Source organism: Amphibalanus amphitrite, unplaced genomic scaffold (genome assembly GCF_019059575.1).
Source record: "Amphibalanus amphitrite isolate SeventyFive unplaced genomic scaffold, NRLGWU_Aamphi_draft 000057F_arrow, whole genome shotgun sequence".
Taxonomy (NCBI): domain Eukaryota; kingdom Metazoa; phylum Arthropoda; class Thecostraca; order Balanomorpha; family Balanidae; genus Amphibalanus; species Amphibalanus amphitrite.
The window spans coordinates 906,403-933,622 of record NW_024881553.1 but is presented as its reverse complement, the minus strand read 5'-3'; the positions used below and the strand labels follow the sequence as shown (position 1 = coordinate 933,622).

The following is a 27,220-nucleotide window of genomic DNA, read 5'->3' as shown; positions in this document are numbered from 1 at the left end:
TTACTACCTATAATTTTGAAGCTAAAATACTACCCATTTCTGACTATTTTGTGCCTCAAACATTTAAAATTGATAATCCGCTATTCATAAGTTGCGTATCAAATAGTTCAAATGCTTATTTTCTCTCTTATTGCTTCAAATACTTGTTGCTTTGAATTTTGCAGTGTTTTTTGAGAATATACTTCCATATTGTAGGCAAATCTGGCGCATCAGGAAAGAATGACTCTTTTAGAATTTATTGATAAAGAAATGACGTCATCAACATTTTTTCCACCAGTCATTGACTCTTGTGTTCAATAAATGACGTCTTTACGAGAAATTATCAAAGAGAAAAATATTTCTACATAAACGTTTTGTTGAAAGCCGGCATTTCGCGTTCAACGTGTGTGCCTATCCCAGTCGGGCGCACTATGGTATCGGCAGTCCATTTATAGAAACGTTTCTATTTTTGGAAGAAAGTTCCAAAAATGGAAACGCAAAAAACCAACTGTTCCAATAATGGAAACGCTCCGTTTCTATTTTCGGAAACGCAAGGAGCACATAAACCTGTTCGGTAGTTTCCGCAACAAACCATAGATTTCCGCATCAAACAAAGGCCACCAATCAAAAGACCGCATTTCGCTTCATAATTCCAACGTTGAACAGAAAAATCGGCTGTTGAACAGGCTTGCACGGTCCACTTCCTTTTGTAAACAACGAATCAATGTCCTAAGATGCATATGTGGGTTTTCTTGGGGTGCGGACAGGAAAACATTGCAAATGTTGTATATTGGGCTAATCAGATCTACGATTGAGTACAATTGTTATCTGTTTAGCACACTGTCGCCCAGTTTATGCAAACGTCTAGAAGCCGTTCAATCAACGTGCTTGAGACTTCTAACTGGGGCTTTTCGCACATCGCCAGTTCTTGCGCTTCGTGCAGATACCGGCATTCCAGCACTTGATGACCGACGCGTCTTTCTTTTCCTCCGCTATTACTACAGAGCAAAAAGTGTTCGAAATCACATTGCGGTACCAGCAATGGAGGCGAGGAAACCAAGAACCCGACGCCCACTGCGTAGATCGTGCTTTCTACCCGGGTGCCTTGAGCAAGCTCATCAACTGCTAAACATTAGGCGCACTGAAGTTACTCTAAATCCTCCTATGATTCCATTTTGGCTCCTCAAAGACCTATCCATTGAATTTCTTTTTGATTATAAGAAGACCAGTATACCTCCGGTGGAAGCTCAAATGCTCTTCCAGGAGTATGTAGAGCTCAACTGCGACTCTGCTTTTTTCTTCACAGATGGCTCATGTCACGAAAATCAGATAGGTTCAGCAGCCGTCGGCCCTGGGCTTAGGTTTGGGACCCGGCTTCAAGAATTTACGACAGTCTTTAGTGCCGAAGTTCACGCAATCGAAAAAGTTATGGAGCACATCAAGGCAGAAAAGATTGATCGGGCAACCATCTGTACTGATTCGAAATCCGCTCTTCAAGCACTGGAAAGGACCGATAATGTTACCCACCACGGTATCTACAATATTCTCAGGATCACATCAGATCTCAATGAGGGCCAGCATGTGACCCTTCTTTGGGTTCCAGGTCATTACGGTATTGCAGGAAATGAACGTGCGGATGTCCTCGCAAAGGAGGCTGCAATGCGACCTGATCCAGTTGTGGAACCTATGGCCCAAGGGGACGCTATTCATATGATAAAAATCAAATTCGCCGAGTACCTTCAACGCAAATGGGACCAACATCATGCTGCACATATGTATGCGATCAAACGAGAACTTAGAACATGGGTCACATGTAACCAACCAGACAGGATACGCGAGGTGACCCTGGCCAGATTGAGGTGTGGTCATACTCGCCTCACCCATGGCCACCTTTTTGATAGGACGGGCCCTCCGATTTGCCACACCTGCGACACACGCATCTCCGTAGAGCACATTTTGATCGCATGCACGGCATTGCATCACGAACGAAGACACATCACTAACTATCTTGCGGTACAACACCTTAAAAACGACCTCCCGACGCTTCTCGGGGACGACACAACATTGACAAACCTGGTACTTGATTTCGTCCTAACATCACCCTACTCAGAGCTACTTTAACGGCCTTGACTGTTAGCAGGCGCCCGTTTCGCTACCACCAGGCTGACTTGTGATACGGGATGGGTCGGGTTTTTCGCTGGTGCCGAAACACAGAGCTTCGGTGGCAGACGGGTTTTCTCCTGCCGCTGGAGCAGGCTTAGAGGCTCAGCGGCCCAGCGAGCTACACCAGCGGACCCCGGCCGCTGAACAGCGGCGGCGGCCGGGTTGAACGACCACAGACAACCGTCGGCCGCCAACTGCAGCAGCGACAGATTCCCCATCCTCCAAACCATTCCTTTCATCGTGACGCTTAAACATTCACAAACCCCATCCCTCCCAGCGACATATCCCCCACTCTTCAAACCATTCCTGTCATCAAACTCTCGTAACCTTACCATTCACAAACTTCCTCCTTCCCTCCCTTCACAAACATCAATTTACCGGTAAGTTTCACTGTCATTTATGTGTCTTAACGTAAATTCATGGGTTTTTTCCCATATTCATGGCATAGTACATGGATATGGGTTTTCCCATGTTGTCTTGCTGTAAAAGTGGCCACCGGTCTTAGTTAGGACGGCCGGTTTGTTTTGCGCGGCGTAGTTAGGTCGCCGCCCTCCTCGCGAGGCCGGTAACGTAAGTTAGGGCCACTAAAAAAAAAAAAAAAAAAAAAAAAAAAATAGATTTTTTCATGATAGGTGAACTTTAATGTGTCATTAATGAAATATACCTCATTTTTTTTGTGGAAAAATTTGATTTTCACAAGAATGGCAATTTTTTAATTGACAGACTTGGTGTCTGGTATTCATTAATATCCTACATTGCTGTAAAGCAAGCCCTGAATGGCGTGTTGGTGACCACGTGCGGAGATCGTCTCTCCGGCTTTAGAAGGCGGTAAGTTGGAAAATATTTCGTACAGATGCTTCTAAGTGGGCAAACTGAACTTCTTAGCACCCATTTAACTTACGAATGTGTGAAAGTTGGTAGAATGTATGTAAATAATTGCATTAAAGGTCTGATATGTTACTGCTTGTCGGAAGCGATCCAAGCTGTCGTCCAGTTTTAAACGATTCAATTATATGAAAAAGCGATGACAAGGTGTTATAAACAATTTCTATGGATAGGGAAATGCTCAAACTGTACTAATTGCCCACTTTGCACCGTATTAGTTCAGTAGGCCTTCAGTTAGTGCCTGTGTAAGGCCCATTGAGTAATGCTTTATGAAGCACAGTTTCCATTTTTGGAACAAATGACGAATTTTAACTCAAGTTGTACATACAGCTCACAGATGCAGTAGGTTATATGTATTTCAACTCTTATTTGCATTTAATGTTTTTGGAAGCACTTTCTGCCTTTCTCATTTCTAATAATCCACGAGAAGGTTGGAAAAGGTGCATGCTCCGACAGCATGAAATGCGAACCGGAGCTTCTGAACCGGCCTGATAAGGCCGAAGTTTAACTCCAACCTTACTTATAAAGCCTTGCTTTTCTTGGGAAGCCAGAGTCTGTTAACCACAATTCAGGGCACATTGCGACGCTTACTGCAGTCACGCATGCATGCTTGCAACAGTTAAAATATGTTATAATGTGGGTTTCGTAAGCAGTAGCAGCTTAGTAGGCAAGACGGTTTGACAGTTCTGGGGTTTATGAAGGTGCCTAGAAATTGGGGACTTTCCCCAGAAGACACATTTTCGTAAGCATTATTGTACCAATATCGGCTTTCGGGCACTATGCCCAAGCAATTGGAGGACCATTCATACGAAATTTAGATGCAAAGGGAAATCACCCATATCTGAACATGTACCGGCAATCGGCATCAATAACTCGGCAATTACTTAAGAGGGCGTGGGGTAGACAGGCCCACATATCAATAATATGGTGCTTACGCCTTTTCCTGTGTTGGCTCATAGTTTCCATTTTTGGAACCTTCCGTTTCCAAAAATGGAACGTTGACAAGGGTTTGCGTCAGGGCATCAGATTCGCCATTTGCGTACGAAAATATTGTTGGATTTTACTGTTTTGGGAGAAAACATATCGACGAAAAGACACGCCAGCTGAAAAGATTACTATTAACTTAAGAAATACAGAAATATGCCTGAAATATGCCTGCTTAAAAATTGGCGTTTCTAATTTTGGAACTGGCGTTTCCATAAATGGAACAAAGTGCCTTCCAAATTTGGAAACGTTTCCTTTAATAGATACGTATCCATAAATGGACTGCCGATACCATAGTGCGCCCGACTGATCCTCTTTTTCTGAAACGTTGTTTTTGCATATTGGCTATTGCCTGCTATGATTTTTGTGATTTTGTAATTTATTTTGTTGGGCGCAAGAGCCAAGCCAAGACAGTATATACTAAGGTTTGTATATACCCAGCTGCTACGCGCCTTAACCCAAACAACTGATTTATTTTCATATACCTACCTACCTACTGTTCAGTGTTCACGTAAGGTGGGTAGTTACAGTTGAAGAATGAACGTTAAATAATTATATAGGTCATACTTAACAGTTGCACTGTTGCCACCAACCAGGACACATTTTATATAGCGTGTGTTAGGCATCCGAATGAGGGATAATTATCCGGGATCACCTGTAATAATTTGATATTGCAGGGACTGTCGGTGCAATTAGTCCCATTTTTAGACTGCTTTTGCTTCCCTAATGGCTCTTTAACTTGTTGTCATGTTCGTTGTGCATGTTTTCAGCCTAAAACACCGAATGATCCTGGTGATCCCGGAAAATTATCCCTGATTATCTGGATGCCAAATGCACACATTGTTAGATTCTGGTCATAGTTTCGACATTGGTAGAGCAGACGTCACACGAAGGTTTTCCAATCAAGGAGAGGCGCTGTAGGTTTGTAGGTTGTAAGGTAGGTCAAGCCATTTGAGCTGTTCAGATTTTTCTATAAAAGTGCATGCTAATTAATCCACTTGATAAATATAGCACTCAGCTTGAAGGCACAAGGTGTGAATTTCTCAGCCTGTGATTTGATGCCTTTCCAATTAAAATGTTGCATCTAACCTGCTCCCAGTGAACTATAGTCTACACAGCAGCAGCTGAACTCTCCACAACAGAGGGAGACAGGGAGGGGAGTTCAGGCTATCAAGACAAGAGCATGATCACCATGCACCTCAGAGAAATGTTCCTGGCAAAGCAGCTTGCTGGCATGCTTAGGTGTTTTGTTGGCATAGCAGACATGACTGGAGAGTGATCGTGGATGTGTATGTTGCTTTGATTGCTGTTACAGCTTTGCAGTATTCTGCAGTGCGCACTGGTTATCTGCTTGTTTTTTTTTTTGGAAGGGAAACATAATGTGCAGATGCAAAGGAGACTTTTTGATGAAAATGCTTAACCTGGCTAATAAAGCTTAATAAATCCTAAACCCTATGTCAGTAGGCTTGATTTATTAGGGAGATTCTAATGTACCTATGTTCAATTTTTTGTACACTTCTTTTTGTGCTTGAATGTTTTGAAGTCCATTGTTGTGAGTTGTGACATTATGTATTGAGTTGTTGCTAGTGCCTGTATCATTCTAGGTCACAGACCATCATATTAGTTTTTGATTTCAGCAATATACACAAGTGTACTGTGTAATGCATACTTTACAACAATTGAACTTGTGTACACAACCATCTAATGTTATTAAGTATGATTTCAGGCATCAGGAACACGACTAGTGCATCATACACCCTCCAGACTTAATGAAACCACCCAGAACAAGAGGTTGTAGTTTTCCAGTATGTAAAATGCACTTTGATAAAAATAATTGATACCATACCAATTTCGATTAGATTGTCAGCAAGCAGTTAGGTCTGGAATGCATCATCATCAACAGTAGGGCATAAGCACTTGCATGCTGTCAGCAGCTGTATGCAATTTAGCCTTGTTTATTACTGAATGATTGCCATTGATATAGTGAATGCTAGATTATCATCTTAGCTGGATTTAGGAGGAAGAACACACTGTGTTCTGTGTTCAACACAGAGAGAAAGAAACAGTCACAACAATCCCAATGTTTAGACCACAAGCCACCTAGATGAAGCTTGCAAGCTGCAGGTCAAAAACAGTGATTAACACTGAGGTCAGATTCTCTGATCAGAAATGGTCCGACAGTGACTTGTGGAGAACCCTGATGCCTGAGCTGGTGTGCATTTGTTACCCAAACTGACTCATTGAGGCTCATTGACTAATGCTTGACTGTGTTGCTATGTTTTGCTATCTGGTCTCCTGTGACCTTAGTATTGACCTGGAGAAAAATTCCAGTCATACATTAGAGTACTCATTTATAGCTATTTATTTTTATGACTTGTTTTCCTTCCCTGTTTCCTAGATACCCAGGGGTGGCCAGTAACCAATAACCAATAACCAATATCATGGCTAATAACAACCCTTCTCCCAACTTCATGTTTAAGCTAACTGATTCGGAGACCTTCAGCCAGGTGTGGGCTGAGATTTTGGTGTGCATATTATATTATGTATATCTGGACTTCTGTTTCAGGAAAGCTGATACACAGCAACTGATGCTCTGCCTCACCATGGATGTCACTGAAAGACAGGTGAGGTCACCCGTCGGCGTCACCAGTTACTTGATTGATAGGAACCAGGTGTACAACATCCTTGATAGATATCCAAAGGAAGGGTATTGATGTAGTAATTCATATAAAGCTCATGTGCAATTTTTTAACATGAATTAAAAAATGTGCCATTTTAAAATGAATTGAGCAGGAGATTGAATACAAGATGGACCATTGAAGATGGAATGGATGAATTAGAGAATGGACTGCTTGTCAGAGCGTGTTGCAGTTCCTGGCGCTGACATCCTGATTCCTATTTGTTTCAGATGTGTCCTCGCTGCTCGGTGCCGGGCGGAGAGCAGCACCCAATGAAGAGACTGAAAATAAACTTCACAGAGTCTGTGGATATGTGTCCCAACCAAAAGGTATGCTAGTTCGTAAATCACGATCATAAACGCCTGTATTTCTTGGTAACAACCGTGACTGTTCCATGGTACATTTCATTTAATATATTATCTAGACTGTTTGTGGTACTTGGTAGGAAAAGTTAAAGCTGAATAGTCATGGTGTATTTTCTCTGGATACCTTAATTTTACCATTTTTGCGATCTTTCTAACTGATATCGAAGGTATTGCGTGGTGCAGCTAAGACTCAATGATGTTTGCTCCCGGTTGTCCTGTCTGCTATCGACGATGACTGCTGCTGGACTCACGTCACCCTGTGGCTGTGTTTCAGTGTTTGTGGGTGCGGCTGGTGTGTACGGACGCCGGCGCCGACGGACAGGTCCCCCTGCCGGGAGGACTCTCCTCTCTACCGGGTGCCGGTGAGTGAATCGTCTGAATGTGCCCCGCTGTAGTGGAGCTGTTTGCTCGTGACTAGAATTTGTCACTTAGCGGGACTGCCAAGTTGCTGATGTACCTCCTGATATAAATCGTTTGTAAAATGCTTAATGAAATTGATAATGCTATCAATAATGGCAACTTGCCAATGGGTACGTAATTATCAATGTAAATGTCATATTTTGACGCTTTAGTTAAGCTGCCAGCCATGCTCATAAACATATGTCGTTATTACATGAGACGGGCTAGCAGACGACTGACCGCCGTTCTGTTCTCCCGGACAGGCGGTGTCGATTACATGGACGATCTGGACGTGCTGCTGAACGAGCCGTCCGACTCGGGGGTGGACGTGGACGGCAGCGACCGCAGCGTGGCCAGCTGGGAGCCGGCCGCCTCCGAGGCCGGCTCGCTGAGCAGCGAGCTGGCTGCCGTGGCGCTCTCCTCCGTGCCGTCGGCGGCGGTCTCAGAGCCGGGCCGGTGGCGGCCCGTCAGCGCGCCCGGCCGAGCGCCGTCTACCGCCGGCTCGCTGCTGACAGAGACGCGCAGCGAGCCGGACCCGGCCGCGCTCAGGAGGATGGCCAGGCACGGCCGACAGACCGAGCCGCGCCCACTCTCCGGTCTGAGCCTCTCCAACTTCGGCGACAAGGAGACGCGACCGGAAAACTGGGTGGAGAAACCAAAGCCAACGTAAGTCGACAGGGGAGCAATGTTTTGGCCGCGTTGTAGTTGAGATCTTTCAGTCTTTGTAGAATTGCTTTTATTGTCGACTATTGCAAATTACGAGTTCGGAATGTAAACGCAAAGCGGCGGTGTGTCGCACGGCGATCGGCTGTCGAAAAACCGCGTAGGTCGAAGTTTCGCTTGTATAGCGAAGACTGTATTAATTTGGCTTGATTAGTTCTCAGTAGCTAATTGACCCCACAAATGTCCACCCTCTGCTGTGACTCGCTGCATTAACTCGCCCTGGCTTTGTCTGTAGGATGCCACCTAGTACACGCCGGCGCGCCGGGGCCCCCTCCGAGACAGGTTTGTTTAGCTCGCCGTCGGGCCGCGCCGTGTTCCGTCGTCCGGCGCTGCCGGCCTGGGAGCGCGCCGCTCTGCGTCAGACTGTGGCCGGGTCGGACCCGTGGGCTCTGCTCTCCGGCTGGGACGGCGCCGCGCGCAGCCGGCGCCTCAGCGCAGGTGAGTCGGCCGCCCCCGCCGACACGGCTGATAGCGCGCGCACTGTGCGGACCAGCGCCGCTCAGCGGCCGCCGGACGATCGTAATTTACATAAACATATCTCTTTGGAGTTTGATTTTGTTTTATTATTGAACGCAAATTATAAGATTATAAAGTATTCTAAAGTTTTCAATGCTGGAGCAAAAAGATATTGATCGTCGTAAAAATTAAGTTGCTATCTCGCATACATTTTCTTGCTAAATAATATTTCATGTTCTTATAGCTTGATTTCCACAAACCTGACCTTTTATTATAACAATGTGTGCACGAAAGGCTCGATAACAGCAGTGCGTTGGTCATGGTATGCCGCTTTGCACGGCGTTTGTAGACCAACAGCTGTTGTATTTTGACCTAATCCGTCCGGACGCAGATTCAGCCGTGTCGCGCCGGGACAGAGTGGAGACGAGTCTCCGCTCGGCGGGCCTTGTGGCTCTCTAATCGATACCGATCGTAGCTCGGCATCGGCAACCTACTTTCAGTTTTCACTAGTGAAAATACATTTACCGGCTTACCGGTGCTTGCCAGCTCGAAGTAGTCAGTCGGGCTGAACGTAGAGACACGCTCAATCAGTCGGTCACTTCAAGAAACATCTATCGGCGTCTTCTGCACGGTTTGTACTCATCAGATGCCAAATGAGCCCGAAAAGAACAGATACTACACTTTGCGGCCAAGGCGAATGATGATACAAAGCGAGCAAGGATGCATCAAAATTTTCTAATTTTAGGTGTCATATTTTCGGAAACGTGAACGAAAACGAGTGCCGATCTAAATTTATTCTGGTTTGTGATGCTACCGTTCAAATACGTCTCATACGGCGTTCACGCATCCACCACCGTCTCCCACCGTCTCCCTTTGTCATCCACCGTCTCCGTCGTCGAATTCGCTACTGTCGTCATCTTGAATCCAGTTTTGAGATTTTTGAAGCATTAGAATGTATGCTTTTTGACATTGTGCTATTTTAGACTTTAATCGTGCGAGTACACGAATAGTTGCCCAGAAGTAAATCGACTTGGTCATTGGTATGAATATAACAGAAGTGATCGTCAATAAGACCTTTTTTAAATAACGTTTAGCCCCCTCCCCCTCCTTTAAAATAGGTGCTTTTCGATAAAGCTGTACTGCGACTAACTAGCACATTCGTGTCGGCAGCCGCCAAAAAACTGAAGCGGGCTGAACGGATGGAGGAGGCAGCGCGCAAAGTAGCCGCACCAGCCAGGAGCCCGGTGTCTCCCAGCTCCACCATCACTGCCATCGCTGGACCTTCAGCGGCGGCGCCCGCTCTGCCCGTCGCCTCCTCCAGCCGTACCGCCGCCGGCGCGGCCCCCGTGCCCGCCGGAGCCCCGACCGCGGCAGGCGCCAGTGCTCCCGGCCCTCGGACTGCCGAAGGCGCGGCCACTCCACGATCTAACCTCCACTGTCCAGCGCGCACTGATCGGAACGGCTCCGCCGCCGTAAAGGACACAGCCTCGCGGATGAACACCATGCTGGCCGCGCCAGAACTGTACAAACGACTCTGCACCACCTTCAACACCGAACAGGTGTTTGTGCGCTCGCGAAATGTGGAGCGTGTTCGAGCGTGGGCTAAGAGGAAAGCGGCAGGCACGGAGCCAGAGGTCTGATGGTGCGGCGAGGGGGTATTGACACTGTCTGCTGCCGCCATGATTGGGAATGACACTGGACGGTGCAACCAATAACGATCTTGCTCAAAGTTGATGTGTTCAGATTTGTACAGTGTGCAGTGTGCACTGATGATGCCTTATGTAGCCCTGATGCAGCTGAAGGGTTTCGTTCTATGAACTTTTGCCGTTTCGTCCCACATTGATGCCTGTTGCTCAGGAAAGTCAAAGACATGTGATGGTGTATGAAGTTTTGTGTTTTGTGTTGAATACCGTCAGAAACACTGCCCAATACATCATCATCGTTTGCAGCACCCTGTGTGAGAAAAAGGAGTGCCATGATCAAAATCACTTTTTAAGAATCACGCGGCGTGAACCATTTCAGTTTTACCAATGGTGAACTCTATTATTTTGTAGGAGGTGGCCATATACCATTTAAAGGCTGCAAGACAGCTGCCGTCTTGTGAACTTAAGGGTAACCCGGTTATAGAGCGTTTACACTGAAATGTTTCGTACTTCTTTCTGTCACGCATTTGTCTCAGGATTTGGTAGAACGTGTGTAAAAGTGAGCGTCCGGCGCTGTGGCCGGGCGGCGGCGATGAGCCGATAGGGCAGACACCCCTTCACTCTCTCCATGGATAAGACGGTGCCGAGCGATGGGACATTCAGTGCTGGCTGCAGCAGCAGCGGGAAGGATGGAGATGGGTCGCGCTCTCATGACGGTGAGTGCCATGTCTTGTGGGCCAGTGTGAAGCTGTGTTTAGTGGTTGAATGACTAACGATCGGATGGTGAATGGTCGAGTGAAAACTTTTATCGTGAAATTTGCATAACTGCTTGTGTTAAGATTACGCAAAAGGGCTTTAGAGTTTCACTATGTACCCAACTGTCCATAATTCACGCAAATTATTTGATGTAGAATTGCTTTGGCCGGAGACGTCACCGGAGCACCGTCTGACTGAGCGCGCAGTGTCGAACGCCCCTCTGAACCTGCCGTGCCGGTCACCAGGTGCTCCTGCTGCTGGTGTGTTGGTGCTGCCGGCCTGCAGCCGCCGTGGAGATCCGCATCGCCAGGGGCCTCGACACCAACAGCACGTTCATGGCGCCGCGTCCCACTCCGCCAGAGGAGAAACCCATCTCCATTCCTCCGCACAACTACTCAAAGCCGGCGCACAACTACGTGAGTCACGGATCAGCAGCGGTCGCCCCTGGGTACCGTGACAAATCGCTGGTCATTGGTCAACTAAATTTCGCATAGCTCGGTCTCCTCTTCCCGTATCTGTTCATGACCGTCTCGCCTCATTGCCAAAGCGCAAATTTATGTATGACTTGTGTTTTGCCTTCTTCGAAATGTGCTTCAGTCGTTCAGTCCGTTGGTTCGTGAAGCTTTACATGATTCTGGCAAAGTTTGATATCATATAACTGTAATCAGGCTCTCCAACAAAGATCTTGGAGAAGACGTCACTTTTCAATCTCGCTGACCGCTGTTATATCGACCACTTGCATTTTCGCTTTTCCAGACACACGCTGTGATCGGTCAGAGCAAGCACAAGGTTTGGATCCGCCAGCTTCACTACAAGGTTGGCAGCCGGGTACGGGTGGACCAAGTCACCCTGACGGAAGTCTTCAACGCATCTAAGGTCAGTGTTACGCTGAGAACGCACGTCGGATGTCATCGCCTAACGATCTGTTTGGTACACAATGTTTTCGTTGTGGTTGGTTGTGTTCGACTTTTTTGTAGTTTTGGACAGCAACCTTTTGATTGCGGTCACCACTGCCACGCGTTACGTTAATATCTGCTGCGAGTCTGGACAGTCTGGTAGCTATGATGATGATTTGGCGGTTTTGCGTCCCGACCTGCAGAGGTCATCGGCACCCACGCCTGGTATCTTTATTTCGTCCCGGTGCTCTCTCCGACCCCTCCCCGCCCGCTCCACCCACAGGCCGCTCTGTACCTGCGCGGCCGGACGGCGGACGGCGCCGGTGTCTGTCTGGTGGAGGAGCACCCGAAGAACACCACCAAGAGCGTCTCAGCCTCCAGGCCGCTCGACGAGCAGATGGTCTCCCTGCAGGGTCCCATGGCGGCCACCAAGGGCCGGCTGGTCCCCCTCTGCCGGTCGCTGCCCGTCTACAAAGTTCACAGGATGCAGGCGCACACTCACAAACACAAGGAGAGACGCGCGAGGTACGCCTACAAGACCACGATGCGAGTGTTGGCGTTTATCTGGCGCAACAGGCGCATTCTCGGCCTGCCGTTCGGCGTTCACGGAGACTTTGAGTATCGTGGTTAGCGCCGCGCCGAGCAGTTCAGTATGCTGTCAGTTGAGCTTAGTCGGTCTCCATCCCCGCTGCTAATACCATGCCGCTGAGTCAGACGCTGGGTATGCATTGGTGTTGTGCTTCTGCCTTCGGTATGAAAGGGCAAGTGAAGTCGGGTAGTGCGTATTTATTTGTGATCTGCCGTTCAAGACAGCTCGAAACGGATTCAAAACGGGCTCGCACTCGGAAACGGAAATGAGCCAGTATACAGTCATATCGAATGTATTAACTCGCTCATGACACACACGTTGCATAATGCATATACAATCGGATACTGAGACCAACAACCTCCGTTGTCCCCGCCCTAAGACATGGCCCTGGGAGAGAAGTCCCAGGGACGTGAAACAGCGAACGAGAGCCCACTTGAACTGTCTGTCTTCTCAGCAGACAGTGAACGATAGTCCACCCCACTGTCGTCCTCTAATAGAACGGCCTGCGCTCGCCGCCGCCGTCCCGGTACTGGCCGTGCCGATCACCCCTGTCCCGCCGCTCGTCCCGGCCTCTGTCCCGGCTGTCCCCATAGCCCCGCTCTCTGTCCCTGTCGTCCCTGTAGTCCCGACCGCCCGACCGGTCCCGGTCATCCCTTCCCGAGGACCTGTCGCGGTCGTAGCTCCTGTCCCGGTCGTGGTAGCCGCCGCCGGAGCGGTCGCGGTCGTTCCTGAATCCGCCTCCGCCGCGACCGCGACCTCCCCTCCATCCTCCGCGCTCCTGCCAGGGCCGCCGGCTAAACCAGGGCACCATCACGGGCGGCTCCGGCGTACCCTGCTGCCGCTGACGCACAAACTCCCGGTCGTCGTCAGAGAAACGGTACGCGAACTCTGTCTCGCATTCGTCCAGGAAAGTGCGCTGCTCGTCACTGAGCGCCGCGGTCGGGGCGGTGGGCAGCTGCAGGGCCGTCTCGCCACTGGAGTCCGACATTGTGGGGCAGCGGACCGAGACGGGGCCCAATCACAGTCGACTGCTGGGCCCGTACCGGCGCTACACTCTGTACGACTTGGGAGTGACCAGCAGCTGGCTGATGGCTGTGACAGATGAAAACACCAGTTAGTGGGCATCCCAACGATAGTAAAAACACGGAATGCATCGAGGTTTGATAGTCCCAATATAAAACCTACGGGGAAATGTGACGATTTGAAATGGGATAAACAACGGGAACTATTTTGAATTATATTCTTTATTAACACATGTGTAGCCAATTCAAAAGAATATAATTCAAAATAGTTCCCATTGTTTATCCCATTTCAATACTACTTGTCCTAAGCTCTTATCAAATGTGACGATACCGACCGGGAAATGAACTTTAGCGACACATCACCTGTGATCAATTATATCATAAGCCGTATCCATTCAGTTTAAAAGGATTATCTAAAAAATCAACCGTCGGGACGATAGTTGACGTGCAACAGCCCTATAGCCCACATTTACGATAACAAAAATAGAAAGATGCTTACATGACTCCTCCAAAATCCTGTCTAGAATGAGACCGAAAAACGAGTTGTTTGTCGTGTCTTCCTCCGAAGGCTTAACTTTCTTGAATATCCTGAAAGTAAAAGACAATATAGTTTTGCACGAACACCGATATAAAAGCACAGCAAACGAAAACAGTGGTAAAGCGGAGACTTCCCCCCCCCCCTAAACATCGGTAAAATTCAGTAGCGGCGGAACACCTTCAATTAAGGGGGGGGGGCACTGCCGACTTTTGGTCTCATTCTTTCCATGCAACGCCCATAGGGCTGATGTTAAAATGCCAAAATAAAAGGGGGCACGGTGCACCGGTGCCCTCCCCGTTCCGCCGCCTATCTAAATCGAACTAACATCTTCTGCAATAAAACATTTAAAATACACGGCACCAAGCAGGCAATCCAACACTTATTGAGTCCAAATACCTAACAAGTTTTAAGGTGTTACAAATCCATAGCAAATGTGAAGATCACCGTGTGGTTACGCTTACCAGCCGATGTGAGTGTGGCACGTGGGACAGAGACAAATCTTCCAACTGTAGCCCGGAAACCACGAGTGAGATGAATGCCACTGGAAGGAGAGAGAGAGAGCAGTGATTACGCTACAATATGAGAATATTGCGTTCGCTTCCCGCAGTTTAGCTTTTACACATGCGGTATTTGCACATGACAAATGATGATACGAATGTGGCGAGTGGCGACTTACAAAGACTCTAGGGCTGTTCCGAAAAGATTATGGACTTGCCGTCAACCGCGTCCTAGGCAGAGCGAACAATATCGAATTGGCCTTCCCCGGATATGACAGGTCGGACAATATTAAATTATCATCCCTCAGGACACTGGACACTATCAACCCCAGGGCAAGGTACCCATACTTCCCAACCGAGCGGTGGGACAGAGCAGGGCACTGCATTAGTGACTCAGTACCCTGGTGCTCTCAGTTCGCACAGTGCAGATTTACCGTGCCCTGGCCCCTGGGTGCACTTAGCATCGGCTTCATGAAACAGGAGGCGCTCAGAGCATACATTTGCGGCACTGACATCGTGCTCTACGCAATGCTAGCTTACCGTGCCCTGGGGCGCGCAGATGCTGTGCCGGACCGTCACCACCTCAAACTGATAGCCGTGAGGGTTCTGCAGGAGCTGCACATTCGATCGCACAGAACCTGTAATGGCAGCAATTGCATGATAGATGAAAACCTACTGATTAACCAAAGAAAATAAGCTGATTCAAGTAATTATTGGTAGTATTCCTTTCATTATTGCCTACTTATAGAACATAGCCTAAAAACCCTAACTTCTAAAAACCCTAACCCTGATCACAAGCATAGCAAAGAAGAATAAAATAACTAGCACATCTTGAAGGTACAAGCAGTAACAACTATCAAGTATCAACCATACCATTATGCAACAGGCATCTACCTTATTCATCATTTAGATTACCTATTCATATTCAAATGTCAAAGCTGTTAACAAGTCAGCCAAACTTGAACTGATTCTCATAAGGTTACTGCCAGGAGTCATAGGTACAAAGTGTTGACTGTTGGACTATTTGGACCAAATGTAAGGAGTAAAATAATCACCTATTACTGTGTTGTTTTTTGTTTGCAGTGACCCTGGACTTTCAAAACTGAAGATGTCTTGAGGGTCAAAGAGGTCGTGTCCACAATGGCGGCAGATCACAATGCTGTTGTTTTCTCCCAGTGACTCCTCTCCTGAGAAGGAAACACACTAGTTAGTAACCAACAGATGCTAGATGACATGCAAACTCCTTGAGTGCCAGGAATGGCATTTCATAGTAGGTACAGTGGTGATTCAGTTGACTACAGAATGAGGCTCCACTCCTCTCAGAAGCTGAAGCTATCAGCTCAGTGAGTTGACTGAAATGCTGAGCCATGAGGTTTTGGTTTATCACGCAATTAAGCTTGATAAACTAGGCACAAAATTCTCATGGTAAGCCTTGGCAATCTTCCAGTGTAAGTTTCAGAAACATTAAGTAAAAAAAATCTTTTTTTGTTACTCTCAAAGATCTCAGAATCTGAAAAACTATAAGTGAACGAGCTCCAGGCCTCTCACCTGGGACTTGACTGTTACCGTCAGTGAGTGAAAGTTCACTCACTTCCAGGAGCGTCAATAATACGAGAATTCCGTACTGCATCAGCAACCGAAGCATCTAGCACAAATAGGCATACCCCTCAAAAATTATCCAGCCAAAATTTTATATCACTCATTCATTCATTTCTACGGCTTTGATTCTTGTAAACAAAATCGCCGTACTGCGCGAAACCTGACGCACATTATGTTCAGCAGCAGGATTTGCGTTGCAAAATATTCTCTAGTTGCCTAGAAACCTGTCAACAGCTGGTTGCTAGGCAATTTCAGGAGAAAAAAAATGAAACGAGCATCACCAAATGAGTGCCGGGCTTCGATAAGGACTTAACCCACGAGCCGCTGGGGGGGGCATAAAGTTGCCCCCCCTTTACGTTTTGTGAAATATCTCCGAAACCAGATGAGCTACGAACGTGAAACTTGGCATAGCTTCAAATGAATACCTAGGCAATGTTTGAGGAAAGTTTGGTGGTTGTAGCACCTAAGATGACGTCACAGTGACGTCATAAAGTTTTGTCGTTTTCCGATATGGACCGTTTCTGATGACGCTGAGCATGAAACTCAACTGTAAATGAACTAGACAGCACCTGCTGTCATCCTAAAACATCTAACTATACTTCCATCGAGTTTCTGACCAATAATCGACCCTTTATATTCGGTCCCATATATCTGATGTATCGTGAGGAATATGGGAGTCGCAAATCTATAATTACACTTATGACGTCACTGTGACGTCATTTCAAATGGGATCGACACCAAATTCGGACACAACCTCGGCTAGGTATTCAGGAAGATGTGTGCAAAGTTTCGCCTCTCTATCTCTTCGCGTTGCGACGATATCGTCGCAGAAGTAAAGGGGGGGCAACTATATGCCCCCCCCCCCCAGCGGCCGGCGGGTGGCGCGGAGGCCCAGCGGCCGCCGGGTTAAGACTTGGAAAAAGAAAATGAATAAAAGCTTATGTTCATACTCGAATAGCCTTGCCAACACGAAAACACCGTTGATTCCAGCATTTCATTTTGGGAAGAAGTCAGCATTTTAGAGTACGACCACAGTATTTTTAGACACAACATAAAAAGCCAAAGATAAATATATTTAAATATGCTGAATGTCGAAATTTAAGGCGCATTCTAAAAGTTGCATTTTTTAAGCATAAATATTGCTTTTATAGAATAAGGTAATAATACTTTTTCCGATTTATTCACAAATTGTATGCTTAAACGGCAGCGCTGGACGTGATCGGCTGAAAACATCCTTTCAAGAATCGCAACCATGGCGGACGTAAGTGCCTATCTAATTTTCTGATTTTTGTACTTTTTCACGAACTATATCGCGCAATGATGAGCCATATGGGCTGACAAATTTCCAATATTTTGCATTGCTATTGATCTCTCTAAAGTTCTAGCACGGGTTCTAGCTAAGTTGGGCGCAATAGTCATGCTTATTTTCCTGCTACACACAAAATGTGAAATAAATATTTAAAAGGATTTGTTTCTAGGGTGGCCTGTTTGCCATTAACTGTTAGTAAGGGGTTTTCAGCTGTTACCCCTCCAAGCTTAGTCCTTTTCCTTCACCTTCAGTCTGCTTAGTACCAGAAATGTACCTAACCTAACTTAGCATAACCCCTAACCTAACCAGCCTTTATGAAATCTGAATAACCTGAAATCTGAGTAATAAAATCTTAAATGAAATCTGAAAAGTAAAATACTGAACTAACCAGCCTTCTTAACCCTGCCTAACCTCTTTGAGATTTGTGTGGACCAGGATTCATGAACGAAGGTTTGAGAGGACTGAGGACGAAGAAATGCGACGACATAGGAATTTGGATGCTAAGAAATGTGCCACGAATATTTGCGCTTATGATGAAATGCGTGGACGAGGAATTGCGCGATGAAGAAATGCCATGCTAACGTTTGTCAGGATACTTTGCCAAATGCTTCTGGTTACGCAGCCAAACCGGTGTAATTAACATAGTGGCACATCATTGACAAATACCATTTTATAATCAAGTAAAGTAACCGTACTCTCATAGTTAATATCCAAAATCGTAAGAAAAAGCCTGATAATTCCGAGGAGCTTTCGGCTTACGCCTTCTTCAACTCGCTCTACTTTATTTTCCTTTTTGGCGCAAACACATTGAAATTCAAATCGATAGCAGCTGCAGTTAGGCACAGGCACTTCTCTAAAGGGTTTCATAACATTACATAGGAGTATTATAAAACATAATTATATAATACATTACCTAAAGGGTTTGACCTAAAGGGTTAGATAAAATTACAAAATATTTCCTTACATAGGCTGCAGAGTACAAATACATTCACAATGAAACTAATACTGCCTGATTAAACATTTTCCCAGAACAAGGCAAGCCTGCGTTAAACAAATACATAATTCAGTGACAGTTCTACCTAATTCAATACATAATTCAGTGACAGTTCTACCTAATTCAATACGAATTTTACCATAACCAGAAGATTTACAAAACAAAAACACAAAAACACGCACATACAATACCACTCGAAAAAAAAAAACACATACACACGATGTCACAACTAGCCAGTCGAATCGACACTCAGTCAGACTCAAGTACGAATCAGGGGCCAGGAGGAGGTTTGAGTGTTCAGAGTTGGTTTTAGATCTCGAATGTAGATGGATTCCCAGATCTTTCGGTTTGGGCCGTCTCTTGACACATGCAGAATTTGAATGGAGACGTTGCTGCTGTTCAGTTGAACATCAGGATGCTGAAAACAGTGCTAACAGCAATTCAAATACCATTTTACCCAGAGACTTATCACCCTGTTTTCAATCAATTATCCTTTTACAACTTTTCCATGAGAGGCGGTACGTATGTTTCTCTTGCCCATAGGCGTTGTTTCAATTCATTTCAACTGACAATCAATTGGGAACAGCATAACTTCCCAAATTTGTCCAATATGGCAATTTTTCATAGAGTGCAATTACTGTTGCACATGATGGCTGCAGTATTCCCGTGCTGATTGGGCGCCCAGATACTACCAGTATAACGCCTTTTGGGGCGACTAATGGAGCGAGCGAGAGGGTGGGCCTTGCACGTGCGAAATTGCGAGGGGGTACCTCCAACTGACTTGTGCACAGCACCCTCTTAAGTGGTCTCTAGCGATGTGCCAAATTTGGGCACAATCGGCCCAGCCGTTCTCTAGATTTGGAAGCGGCACCCTGCACGTGCGCACATGCAAAATGGGTCTCAACTGACTTGTGCACTGCACCCTACTAACCGGTCCCTAACTGTGTACCAAATTTGAGCGCTATCGGTCGAGCCGTTCTCGAGATCTGGAAACGACCACTGCACGTGCGCACGTGCAGCAGCACCCCAACTCTGGCACATGGATATGCAGTGCCTAGTGGGTGCCTACCTACATGTCAAGTTTCAGCGCAATCGGCCAAGTAGTTACCAAGATATTGCAACAATTACAAAAGTGACACCTCTTCGTTTTGCACGTGGCACGTGCACAAGGGTTCACCCACATGCATCAGGAATAGTCAAATACTTGGTAGAAGGAATGAAGCTACCCTAAAAAGATTACCGCATGTAAATCGGTCAAGTGGTTGCTGAGATATAAGCCTCGCAAAAGCGTCCGCACGGCCGGCCGGCCGCTCATACTCAGAAATTTCCGTTAATCTAAGGAAAGACTCCGCTCGCTTCGCTCGCTCCGTAATGATCTGCATCTGGATGGAACTGGTGTCTGAAAAAATTTAGCCCTTTTCGCCCAATTTCACACTCTGATCGCTAACATGTAAATTGTAAAGTCTATGACGCGAATTTGCACTTAAGGTACGCGCTCACCATTGACCCAACCGAACTCAGAGCCCTCAAGGGTACGTTGCGCAACGACCTGGCCTGTAGCCCGTGGCACAGGTCGCCATGTTTGCTGCCATTGTTTCATGCTACACAATTTTGTGTGTCAGAACTCATCTTACTTTTTATTATGTCGTTTTGCAGAACGTAGAAGTGAAGAAGCGGCGTACCTTCAAGAAGTTCACGTACCGCGGCGTGGACCTTGACCAGCTGCTGGACATGGGCGACGAGCAGCTGAAGCAGCTGTTCAACGCCCGCCAGCGGCGACGCATCGAGCGCGGACACAAGAGGAAGCACATGGCGCTGCTGCGCCGCCTCCGCAAGGCCAAGAAGGAGGCGCCCGCCATGGAGAAGCCCGAGGCGGTCAAGACCCACCTGCGCGACATGATCATCGTGCCCGAGATGACCGGCAGCATCGTCGGCGTCCACAACGGCAAGGGCTTCACCGGTGTCGAGATCAAGGTGAGCTAGAGTCGGGCAGATGCGGTGTTGTTGGGCTGCTTTTTGCAGCTTCATTGTTTACCGCTGTATTCAATGTTTACCGCTGTAGCATTTTATGGTTGAACCTCTTCGTAAATTTAACGGCTTTAACGCCATATCTTCGAATTGCGATAGCTATTGTTTAAATAGCGTCCTTCCAAATTTGACCGAAAGTATCTAGCATTCTGTCACATTCCCCTTTTCAGTCTTCCTTCTATTGCACCAATCCGCATGTTGCAGTGGCTGCTCCCTCGTATATCGTGCTAACTGGCGTTGTGTTCTGTTCGGCAGCCGGAGATGATGGGCCACTACCTGGGCGAGTTCGCGCTCACCTACAAGCCCGTGAAGCACGGTCGGCCCGGTATCGGAGCCACCCACAGCTCGCGGTTCATCCCTCTCAAGTAAATGTGTCCGCATTGACGCGCTACAATACACGGGAGTCACCGCACCTCGTTCTGTGTGTGGGTCACTGGGAGAGGTAGAGTGGGTCAGGGGAGAGGGAGCGCTCGGGGTGCCAGGTTGGGAGTCGACAGTAGATGGCGCTGTATTCCGGGGGCGCCACTTGTGACGAATGCTAAGAATTGCGTAGCCCGAACGGATGAAAAAGCAAGAGGTGTTTGGGTTGGGGAGGGTGCTTATAGCTGTTAAAACCATTTCATATTATTTTATTCCACTCTGTATCCGGACAGAGGTAAGGTAATTCACAGGGAGGGAGAAATCCAGTCGTAAATGCTAAGGGTCCTTTTGATCATTTATTCAAACGGATATAGGTAAATCAATTTGAACAAATTTTGATGGTACGAACGTCGTAAAACATTGTTTATTTCTATGAACGATGCTACATCATTAGTTGGTTGTACGTCATCTTTTGCGCGTGCGTGGACACAATTCAAGCCGTGTTCTGATAGCCTATCTCCCTCCGTCCCATCCGCTTTTCATTGCATTACCGCTAGCTCCTCTGTGGAGAGGGCGTTAGGCATTGTCGCCTCGATCTGCGTCCCCCGTCCTCAACAGCTTTTCCAGTGACACGATTAGCTCCGCAGCTCATACTCAACAGGGTTTTATTAGCATTAAAAAGCACATGACGGCGTCAGGAACTACGGCACACCAGCCATCGAGCGGGTATCGTAAAACGATAACGTCGGAAGTCGCTGGGCGGGCCCGTCGTCAGTTCCGTTACCCGTCGGACCGTCGCGGTATACTCGTCGACACTCACTCAGTGCAGGTCACTGTCCCCGGGACCGACCGAAGCGGGGTGTGCCGTTGGAACTCGGAACCCACGCTGTCTACAATGTTAGCATAAAGACGAGCTTATGGAACAAACGAAAAACGTCTTGATAACTAAATGCGCGGTTTGAGATGATGTTTTTTGTACTCCAGCGTAGATGGGTAGTAGAGTGTATCGATAACCGAAATTGGCAAGGAAACTGGCATATTATTTGGCGCAAGGACATAAAAATAATATCTGGGCGCAACATTTTCCTCAAAACTCAAAACTGACTGACCCGGAACGGTTTTTGTAAACCCCATTCCAACTGCTGCGGACGTAGGATGAAGCTTTAGTTCTCCCCTTTTGACGCTAGATGGCAGTGATTCCAGACTGTCTCTAACTTAATTTCAGACATCTGTAAACGTAAAAAAGCCATTCGGATTAAATTATGCACATTTTTTTACATCATTGGTGTTGGTATATTGCTGTTTTTTCCATTGCAAGTGTTTTTCCATTGCAAACGCATAGCTTTCCACACATTATCAGGGTTGTATACGACTCAATCAATAGCAATCAATTCAATCACGACAAATTTGGGAAACCAATCAAATCAATCAAGTCAGAGCAGTTTTCGGGAATTGATTCAATCGACTCAAACGCGACAATGAAAGGAATCAATCAACTCAATCAAACGACTCAAACCAACACATACATTAGGTTTTTTGCCCCACCAACTTGGAAAAGTGTCCATAGCAGTCTGGTGTACCTACCTACCTACCTTCCTACCTACCCACAGAAGAAACATAAAAATATTGTCATTTAAAATTATAAATTGCCATGCCATTCAAAGTTTCTATGTAATAAGGATGGATACCTAGTGATGGACAGGTGGATCATGATATTGAGGTTCAATGGGTAGAATTGGAGCAGAAGTTTCATTTAATGGGTGCAAAATAACCCAGTAGTTGACTCGCCCCTTAACCCAAATCACCACCTTTCACCTAAAGGTTGTCAATTTAATTCTGGCCATATTCCAACTCCATTTACACTAAATATCAGATATTCCGGTTGAAAGTTGGCTGCTCGGATTTTGGCAGTGTTCGTGATTTGGACAATTTACCCTACACCACGTCTATTTTAATGGATAATATGCATCAATAACATATTGACCATAGGGAAATAGAAATAAATATCTTACCTGCATGTGACGGTTTCAGTTAGACAGAGACTGACGGGCAGCCTGAAAAATCTTTCCACACAATGTGCATTTGAGGCGTGGGATGTTGTCAGATTGGGAAGGAAGAGATTTGAAGTATTTAGCGGTCCACGACTCTGGACGTGGCATGTCAATGTTAGGTACCTATGTGAAGAATTCAAAACATTTAATTGCAATACAATTTGAAACTGTTAGGACTGGGGGATAAGGATGAGGATTAAAAATATATTTAAAAGGAAATGGAGAGGACAGGGACTCTGGAACCACAGGATAAGATAAGGACAAAGGAAGTAGGAATAAATAAAATTAAAACGCGAAAACGGCACGGTGCGACTGTGAATAAAAGAAAACGTTTTGCCAATAAGTATGCTAAGCTTTTATAAATCCTTATTCTACGTGTTTTGATTTTTTTGTAAAATGACGTCATTGATTATCATGTACTATGGTAGATCATCATAAAATAAATCGGTTGTACAACACCAATTTCGTTTTAATTATTATTTCAATTGAAATAAAACCACTTAATAATATTCGGTAAAATATTTTAAGGAAAATGAAATATATTAAATATGTTATGCTTAGGCTCTCAGGAGAAAAGGATGAACAAACGTTCTGCTGCAATTTAAACAATGCAGCAAATTAGCTATTAATTGGTATACGTAAACGTAATTAGCGAGACGAAAACGGCGCTTTTGGTTCAGTTATTTTTGTAGGGGTTTCAGATATTTATAGAGTTCAGTGGGTTGTTTCTGAGGAGATGTGGAGATGTGAATTATTAATTAATCACACTTTATTAGTATATAGGGCCTTGCACTTTATCATCTGGATTAAAAAAAAAAAAAACGTTTCCTGCTGAGTGCAGAAAGGTAGGTAGGTGCATCGCTAGGTTCTATCACCAGGATTGGAGCAGTTATGAGTTGTTGCAGTTGGAAGTCAAAGTTGGCTGTTCATGTTTAGGCCCTGTTCTTTATTTGGCCATCTACCCCATATTGCAGTTGTGATGACAATTGACAAGCAGTTTTCAGTGTAGTTTTGTGATCTTTGATGTCATCAGTTGGTGTCATTATTTTTCATCAACTAAAACTTATTTGAACTTTCCATTCAATCGACTCAATCATACGAGTCACTCTAATTTTCGGGAATCAAATCAGTCAACCAGTCGCTAAAGTCAAACGAGTCAGTCAACCAGTCATCTCGAAAAGTCAATCGACTCAATCCAATCAACTCAAAATACGCGTTGAAACAAATCAATCAATTCAATCGACTTGATTGGTATACAACCCTGATTCACACATAACACAATACACATTACCTATGCATTAGCGCCCTGAGCTCTTAAACACGAACAAGTAAGTAGCAGATTAGGCAACTATTAGCAACTGAGCTCCTGCCGCATCGTACTTTAAGGACTACATATAGCCGGTACAATTGTGTTACCAGCGACCAAATGTCAAAGTGGACACTGGTCAGGTGCTCGGTAACTGGTGACTGGTGAGCCAGTTTGCTTTCTGTCCTATCTTACGACTAATTCACCATCATCCTTGCTTGCACTTCTCCGTGTTCCGGATTAACGGTCCGCCTAGCAGACAACCGATGGAAGTCAGCTTCGGAGTGACCATTTCAACAAATGTATGCTCTAGTCTGTCCCGTTGTGACTTGCCGTCAAAACAGTATGTCCCGACGCTGAAATGCCGTCCCAGCGGTACAGCGGACTAGTCGTCAGTGGTTGATTGAACCGATTGAGCCTTGGTTGATTGAACCTTACATTGCCCTCTCCCTCTCGTGTTTTATCATCCCAGCATAGCCTGACTCAGAGCATTGCAGCCATTATGGTGTCTTTTGACTGAGACGCTGCGGCACACAGCCGGTGCCCGATGGTCGACTTTATTCTGATATTGCTCTCTCCCCGCTAATTCATTTATTCATCATACCACGGCCCTAAAATGTTCTCGAATAGACTAACCCATAGGCTCTAACCAAGCATAACGAACAACTACCCACTTAGCAGTCTCCGAACGTCTGCTGTTAAAATTAGTAGCCAGTAGGTGAAACCGAAACCGACGAGTGGCCACGTCAAGCGGTCCCTCAGTGCCCCAAAGGTGGTCACTTTCGGGGTAGAACTTGTCACAACTCAGCCTATCCTACCGGACTGCCGTGGGCTCCTCTCTTACCGCGCGGCGAAGACTGTGAATATCGTGCGCTGGTAGTATTACATACAGCTCGCATCCCAAATAAACAGTTACTGCCGGCGAAGGCCCAACCATTCACCGCACTATGGTGCAGGTCCGGTGACTTTCCTGCCGCCCGTGTCACCGCGACCAACGGCGGCGACAGTGCCGTCGCCTGTCACCGTCCCCTCGAGACCCGGCGCGCGGCCAGCGAGTGATGCCGTCTGTATTTGTTTGTTTGTTTGTTTTGTTGGGTTAGGCTCTTTCGGTCCGACAAGACCATTTCAGAGCCGGAAGGATGATAGGAATTAGGGGGTGACATTGGTCTGGGCAGGCACCCTAGTGAGTCACCGGGGCTGATCCCGTCCAGAGAACAGGCCACCCATCCCCAAAGTACTCACTACTCACTGCACCCGGCTACGGTGTGAGCTCCCTCGGGAGCCGCGGTGCCGCTCCAAGGGAGCAGCCCGCATGAGATAAAGTTGCCTGTCCAGCCCGGAGGGGGTTTCGGCGTGGAGGAGAAGGATTTCAGTATCCTGAGGATGGAAGCACGGAACGGGTGCCGTCTGTACCGGAACAGCGCACTATCTGTACCCGAACAGGTGCGTCTATGTAGGTGGAATAGGCATACTACCAAACTGAACTGCCGCATGCGAGAGATGGCTAGTCAACCAGGACTCGTGAGTCTGCGGTGTTTTAATACAGGATCACATGCAAGAGCCCGGTCACCGGCACAGATTGACTGTCAACTAGTCCGTGATATGACCCGTGCTGTAGCTAGCTCACGTTCGGGCCCTGCTCGGCGCACTTGTCGAGGCCAATGACGAGACCGACTTTTACGTCGGTCCTTCTCCGCCGCGCCAACCGAGTTAATAAAATACCTTTCACCATTGTTTTCATACATAATCCTATTATTTGACTCATGTGCCGTACACACTTTGCCTCTGTTGCCGCTCAGCCGTTTCAAGCGTCACAGGCACTAAATGAAGAGCTCTTTGCTAACTGACGGTGAACTGGGCTGGTGCGCGATAGGCACTGGTGTACACAATGCACTTTAGTTTTTAGGGTATTTCTATTACTTTGCTCAAAAGCAATGGCCATTTGTGACCCAGACAAACATACAGTGATCATAGAACAGGAGACATGAGAACAGCACGAAAACATAGCGTAGGAGAAAAGTGCATAGATGCGGTTTGATACTGTTAATGATAATGATACAGATATGGGCATTCAAAGTCCATTCAAGCCTTCCAACGCATGTAACGCTCTCCTATACACACCAAGGTATAAGATAGGTTTCGATCTGCCCCAGACAGAACAGGACCTAGGCCGAGAGCCGAGAGCAAAACTAGGGCAAAATAGGCACATGTCATGTGTAGCTAAAACTCCACACTCCCTGTATGTTTTGTTATTTTATACTATGAAGTATGTCAAAGGAACCTCTAACTGTCATTTGAAGTTGTTAAACTAGACGTCTGAAACAAATTATTATGGGCAATTAAGAAAAACAAACGCTATTGAGTGAGTAAGATCAGCATCAGACACCACAAACTGTGTTAAAACGCCATACCGACGCTAGCGCCACCTACAATTCTAGATGTCGCTAGTAGGTTATCCCATAGGAGCCCGTGTTACGGCGAAATGGTCTCAAAGAAGTGGGCGCGGACCAGAGAATACTGACCGCAGGACACCGATTTTGTGTTTTTCTTACTTACAAGAATATAGCGCCACTTTATCTGACAGTTTCCTCTCAATCTGGAATAAAAACCCTCAAATCGATACACTCTAATGGGTAGCCATACGGCTTCCACGGTTGACAGTGATGACATCAGTCATCTTTTGCAAGCTCGTTAAAGATTTGGGCTGTACGGGGACTCGAACCCCGGGCCTTTGGATTAGCGCTCCAATGCCAGGGCCTATTTTAACATGTTAACTGGGGGGGCAAATGCCCCCGCACTCAACAGAATTGCCCCCCTAGTCGTCGAGATTTGCCCACTATAAAAATGGGCATAAAGGAACAGGGTGACAAACATACTGCGTAACTACTGTGACTTGTTTTGCAATGGTTGTCAAATGAGCAGTGTTCTAAAATTGGATTTGGGTTGGGTGTGCCGATGAAGAAAAAAAATCCTAGGATGAGAAAAAAGGAAACAAATAAC

The 27,220-nt window shown here is 46.5% G+C and overlaps 3 protein-coding genes across 18 annotated transcripts; 2 read left to right on the top strand and 1 right to left on the bottom strand.

The window, feature by feature from the left end:
* The first annotated feature begins 699 nt into the window (after positions 1-699).
* Positions 700-20,915, top strand: LOC122378307 (40S ribosomal protein S15-like). 15 transcript variants are annotated; one of them, XM_043359227.1, is made up of 7 exons: positions 700-2,522; positions 6,578-6,635; positions 6,920-7,018; positions 7,329-7,416; positions 7,717-8,119; positions 8,412-8,614; positions 9,803-10,580. In XM_043359227.1, the coding sequence occupies exons 2-7, from the start codon at positions 6,600-6,602 to the stop codon at positions 10,270-10,272; spliced, it is 1,299 nt and encodes a 432-aa protein (XP_043215162.1). In that variant the 5' UTR covers positions 700-2,522; positions 6,578-6,599; the 3' UTR covers positions 10,273-10,580. The 15 variants fall into 15 exon arrangements, 14 of the variants coding, with proteins under 14 accessions (XP_043215162.1, XP_043215172.1, XP_043215169.1 ...); XM_043359234.1 differs by lacking the exon at positions 700-2,522 and adding an exon at positions 2,735-2,970 and having other exon boundaries at positions 8,412-8,458; XM_043359226.1 differs by lacking the exon at positions 700-2,522 and adding an exon at positions 2,769-2,970.
* LOC122378310 lies at positions 10,858-12,642 on the top strand. The gene is made up of 4 exons (XM_043359240.1): positions 10,858-10,991; positions 11,277-11,447; positions 11,788-11,907; positions 12,211-12,642. Exons 1-4 carry the CDS (start codon positions 10,926-10,928, stop codon positions 12,556-12,558), a joined length of 705 nt encoding a protein of 234 aa, XP_043215175.1. The 5' UTR covers positions 10,858-10,925; the 3' UTR covers positions 12,559-12,642.
* LOC122378311 (protein cereblon-like) lies at positions 12,793-16,343 on the bottom strand. Of its 2 annotated transcripts, none has more exons than XM_043359241.1 (6): positions 16,122-16,343; positions 15,629-15,760; positions 15,114-15,211; positions 14,538-14,617; positions 14,038-14,126; positions 12,793-13,608 (listed from the first exon to the last, which is right to left on the bottom strand). In XM_043359241.1, the coding sequence occupies exons 1-6, from the start codon at positions 16,216-16,218 to the stop codon at positions 13,565-13,567; spliced, it is 540 nt and encodes a 179-aa protein (XP_043215176.1). In that variant the 5' UTR covers positions 16,219-16,343; the 3' UTR covers positions 12,793-13,564. The 2 variants fall into 2 exon arrangements, with proteins under 2 accessions (XP_043215176.1, XP_043215177.1); XM_043359242.1 differs by having other exon boundaries at positions 16,273-16,339.
* Positions 20,916-27,220: the final 6,305 nt, after the last annotated feature.

What these genes read in the sequence shown, in the direction of transcription:
- LOC122378307 (XM_043359224.1), top strand. An exon ending in CTCCTCTCTACCGGGTGCCG is followed by an intron (nt 7,417 to 7,716) that starts GTGAGTGAATCG and finishes TCTCCCGGACAG; the next exon opens with GCGGTGTCGATTACATGGAC. An exon ending in CAGCCGGCGCCTCAGCGCAG is followed by an intron (nt 8,615 to 9,802) that starts GTGAGTCGGCCG and finishes TCGTGTCGGCAG; the next exon opens with CCGCCAAAAAACTGAAGCGG.
- LOC122378310 (XM_043359240.1), top strand. Translation starts at nt 10,926, where the DNA reads ATGGGACATTCAGTGCTGGCTGCAGCAGCAGCGGGAAGGATGGAGATG. An exon ending in CAAAGCCGGCGCACAACTAC is followed by an intron (nt 11,448 to 11,787) that starts GTGAGTCACGGA and finishes TCGCTTTTCCAG; the next exon opens with ACACACGCTGTGATCGGTCA. An exon ending in AAGTCTTCAACGCATCTAAG is followed by an intron (nt 11,908 to 12,210) that starts GTCAGTGTTACG and finishes CTCCACCCACAG; the next exon opens with GCCGCTCTGTACCTGCGCGG.
- LOC122378311 (XM_043359241.1), bottom strand. Translation starts at nt 16,218, where the DNA reads ATGCTTCGGTTGCTGATGCAGTACGGAATTCTCGTATTATTGACGCTC. An exon ending in AAAAAACAACACAGTAATAG is followed by an intron (nt 15,212 to 15,628) that starts GTGATTATTTTA and finishes CTGCCATTACAG; the next exon opens with GTTCTGTGCGATCGAATGTG. An exon ending in TGCCACACTCACATCGGCTG is followed by an intron (nt 14,127 to 14,537) that starts GTAAGCGTAACC and finishes TTTTACTTTCAG; the next exon opens with GATATTCAAGAAAGTTAAGC.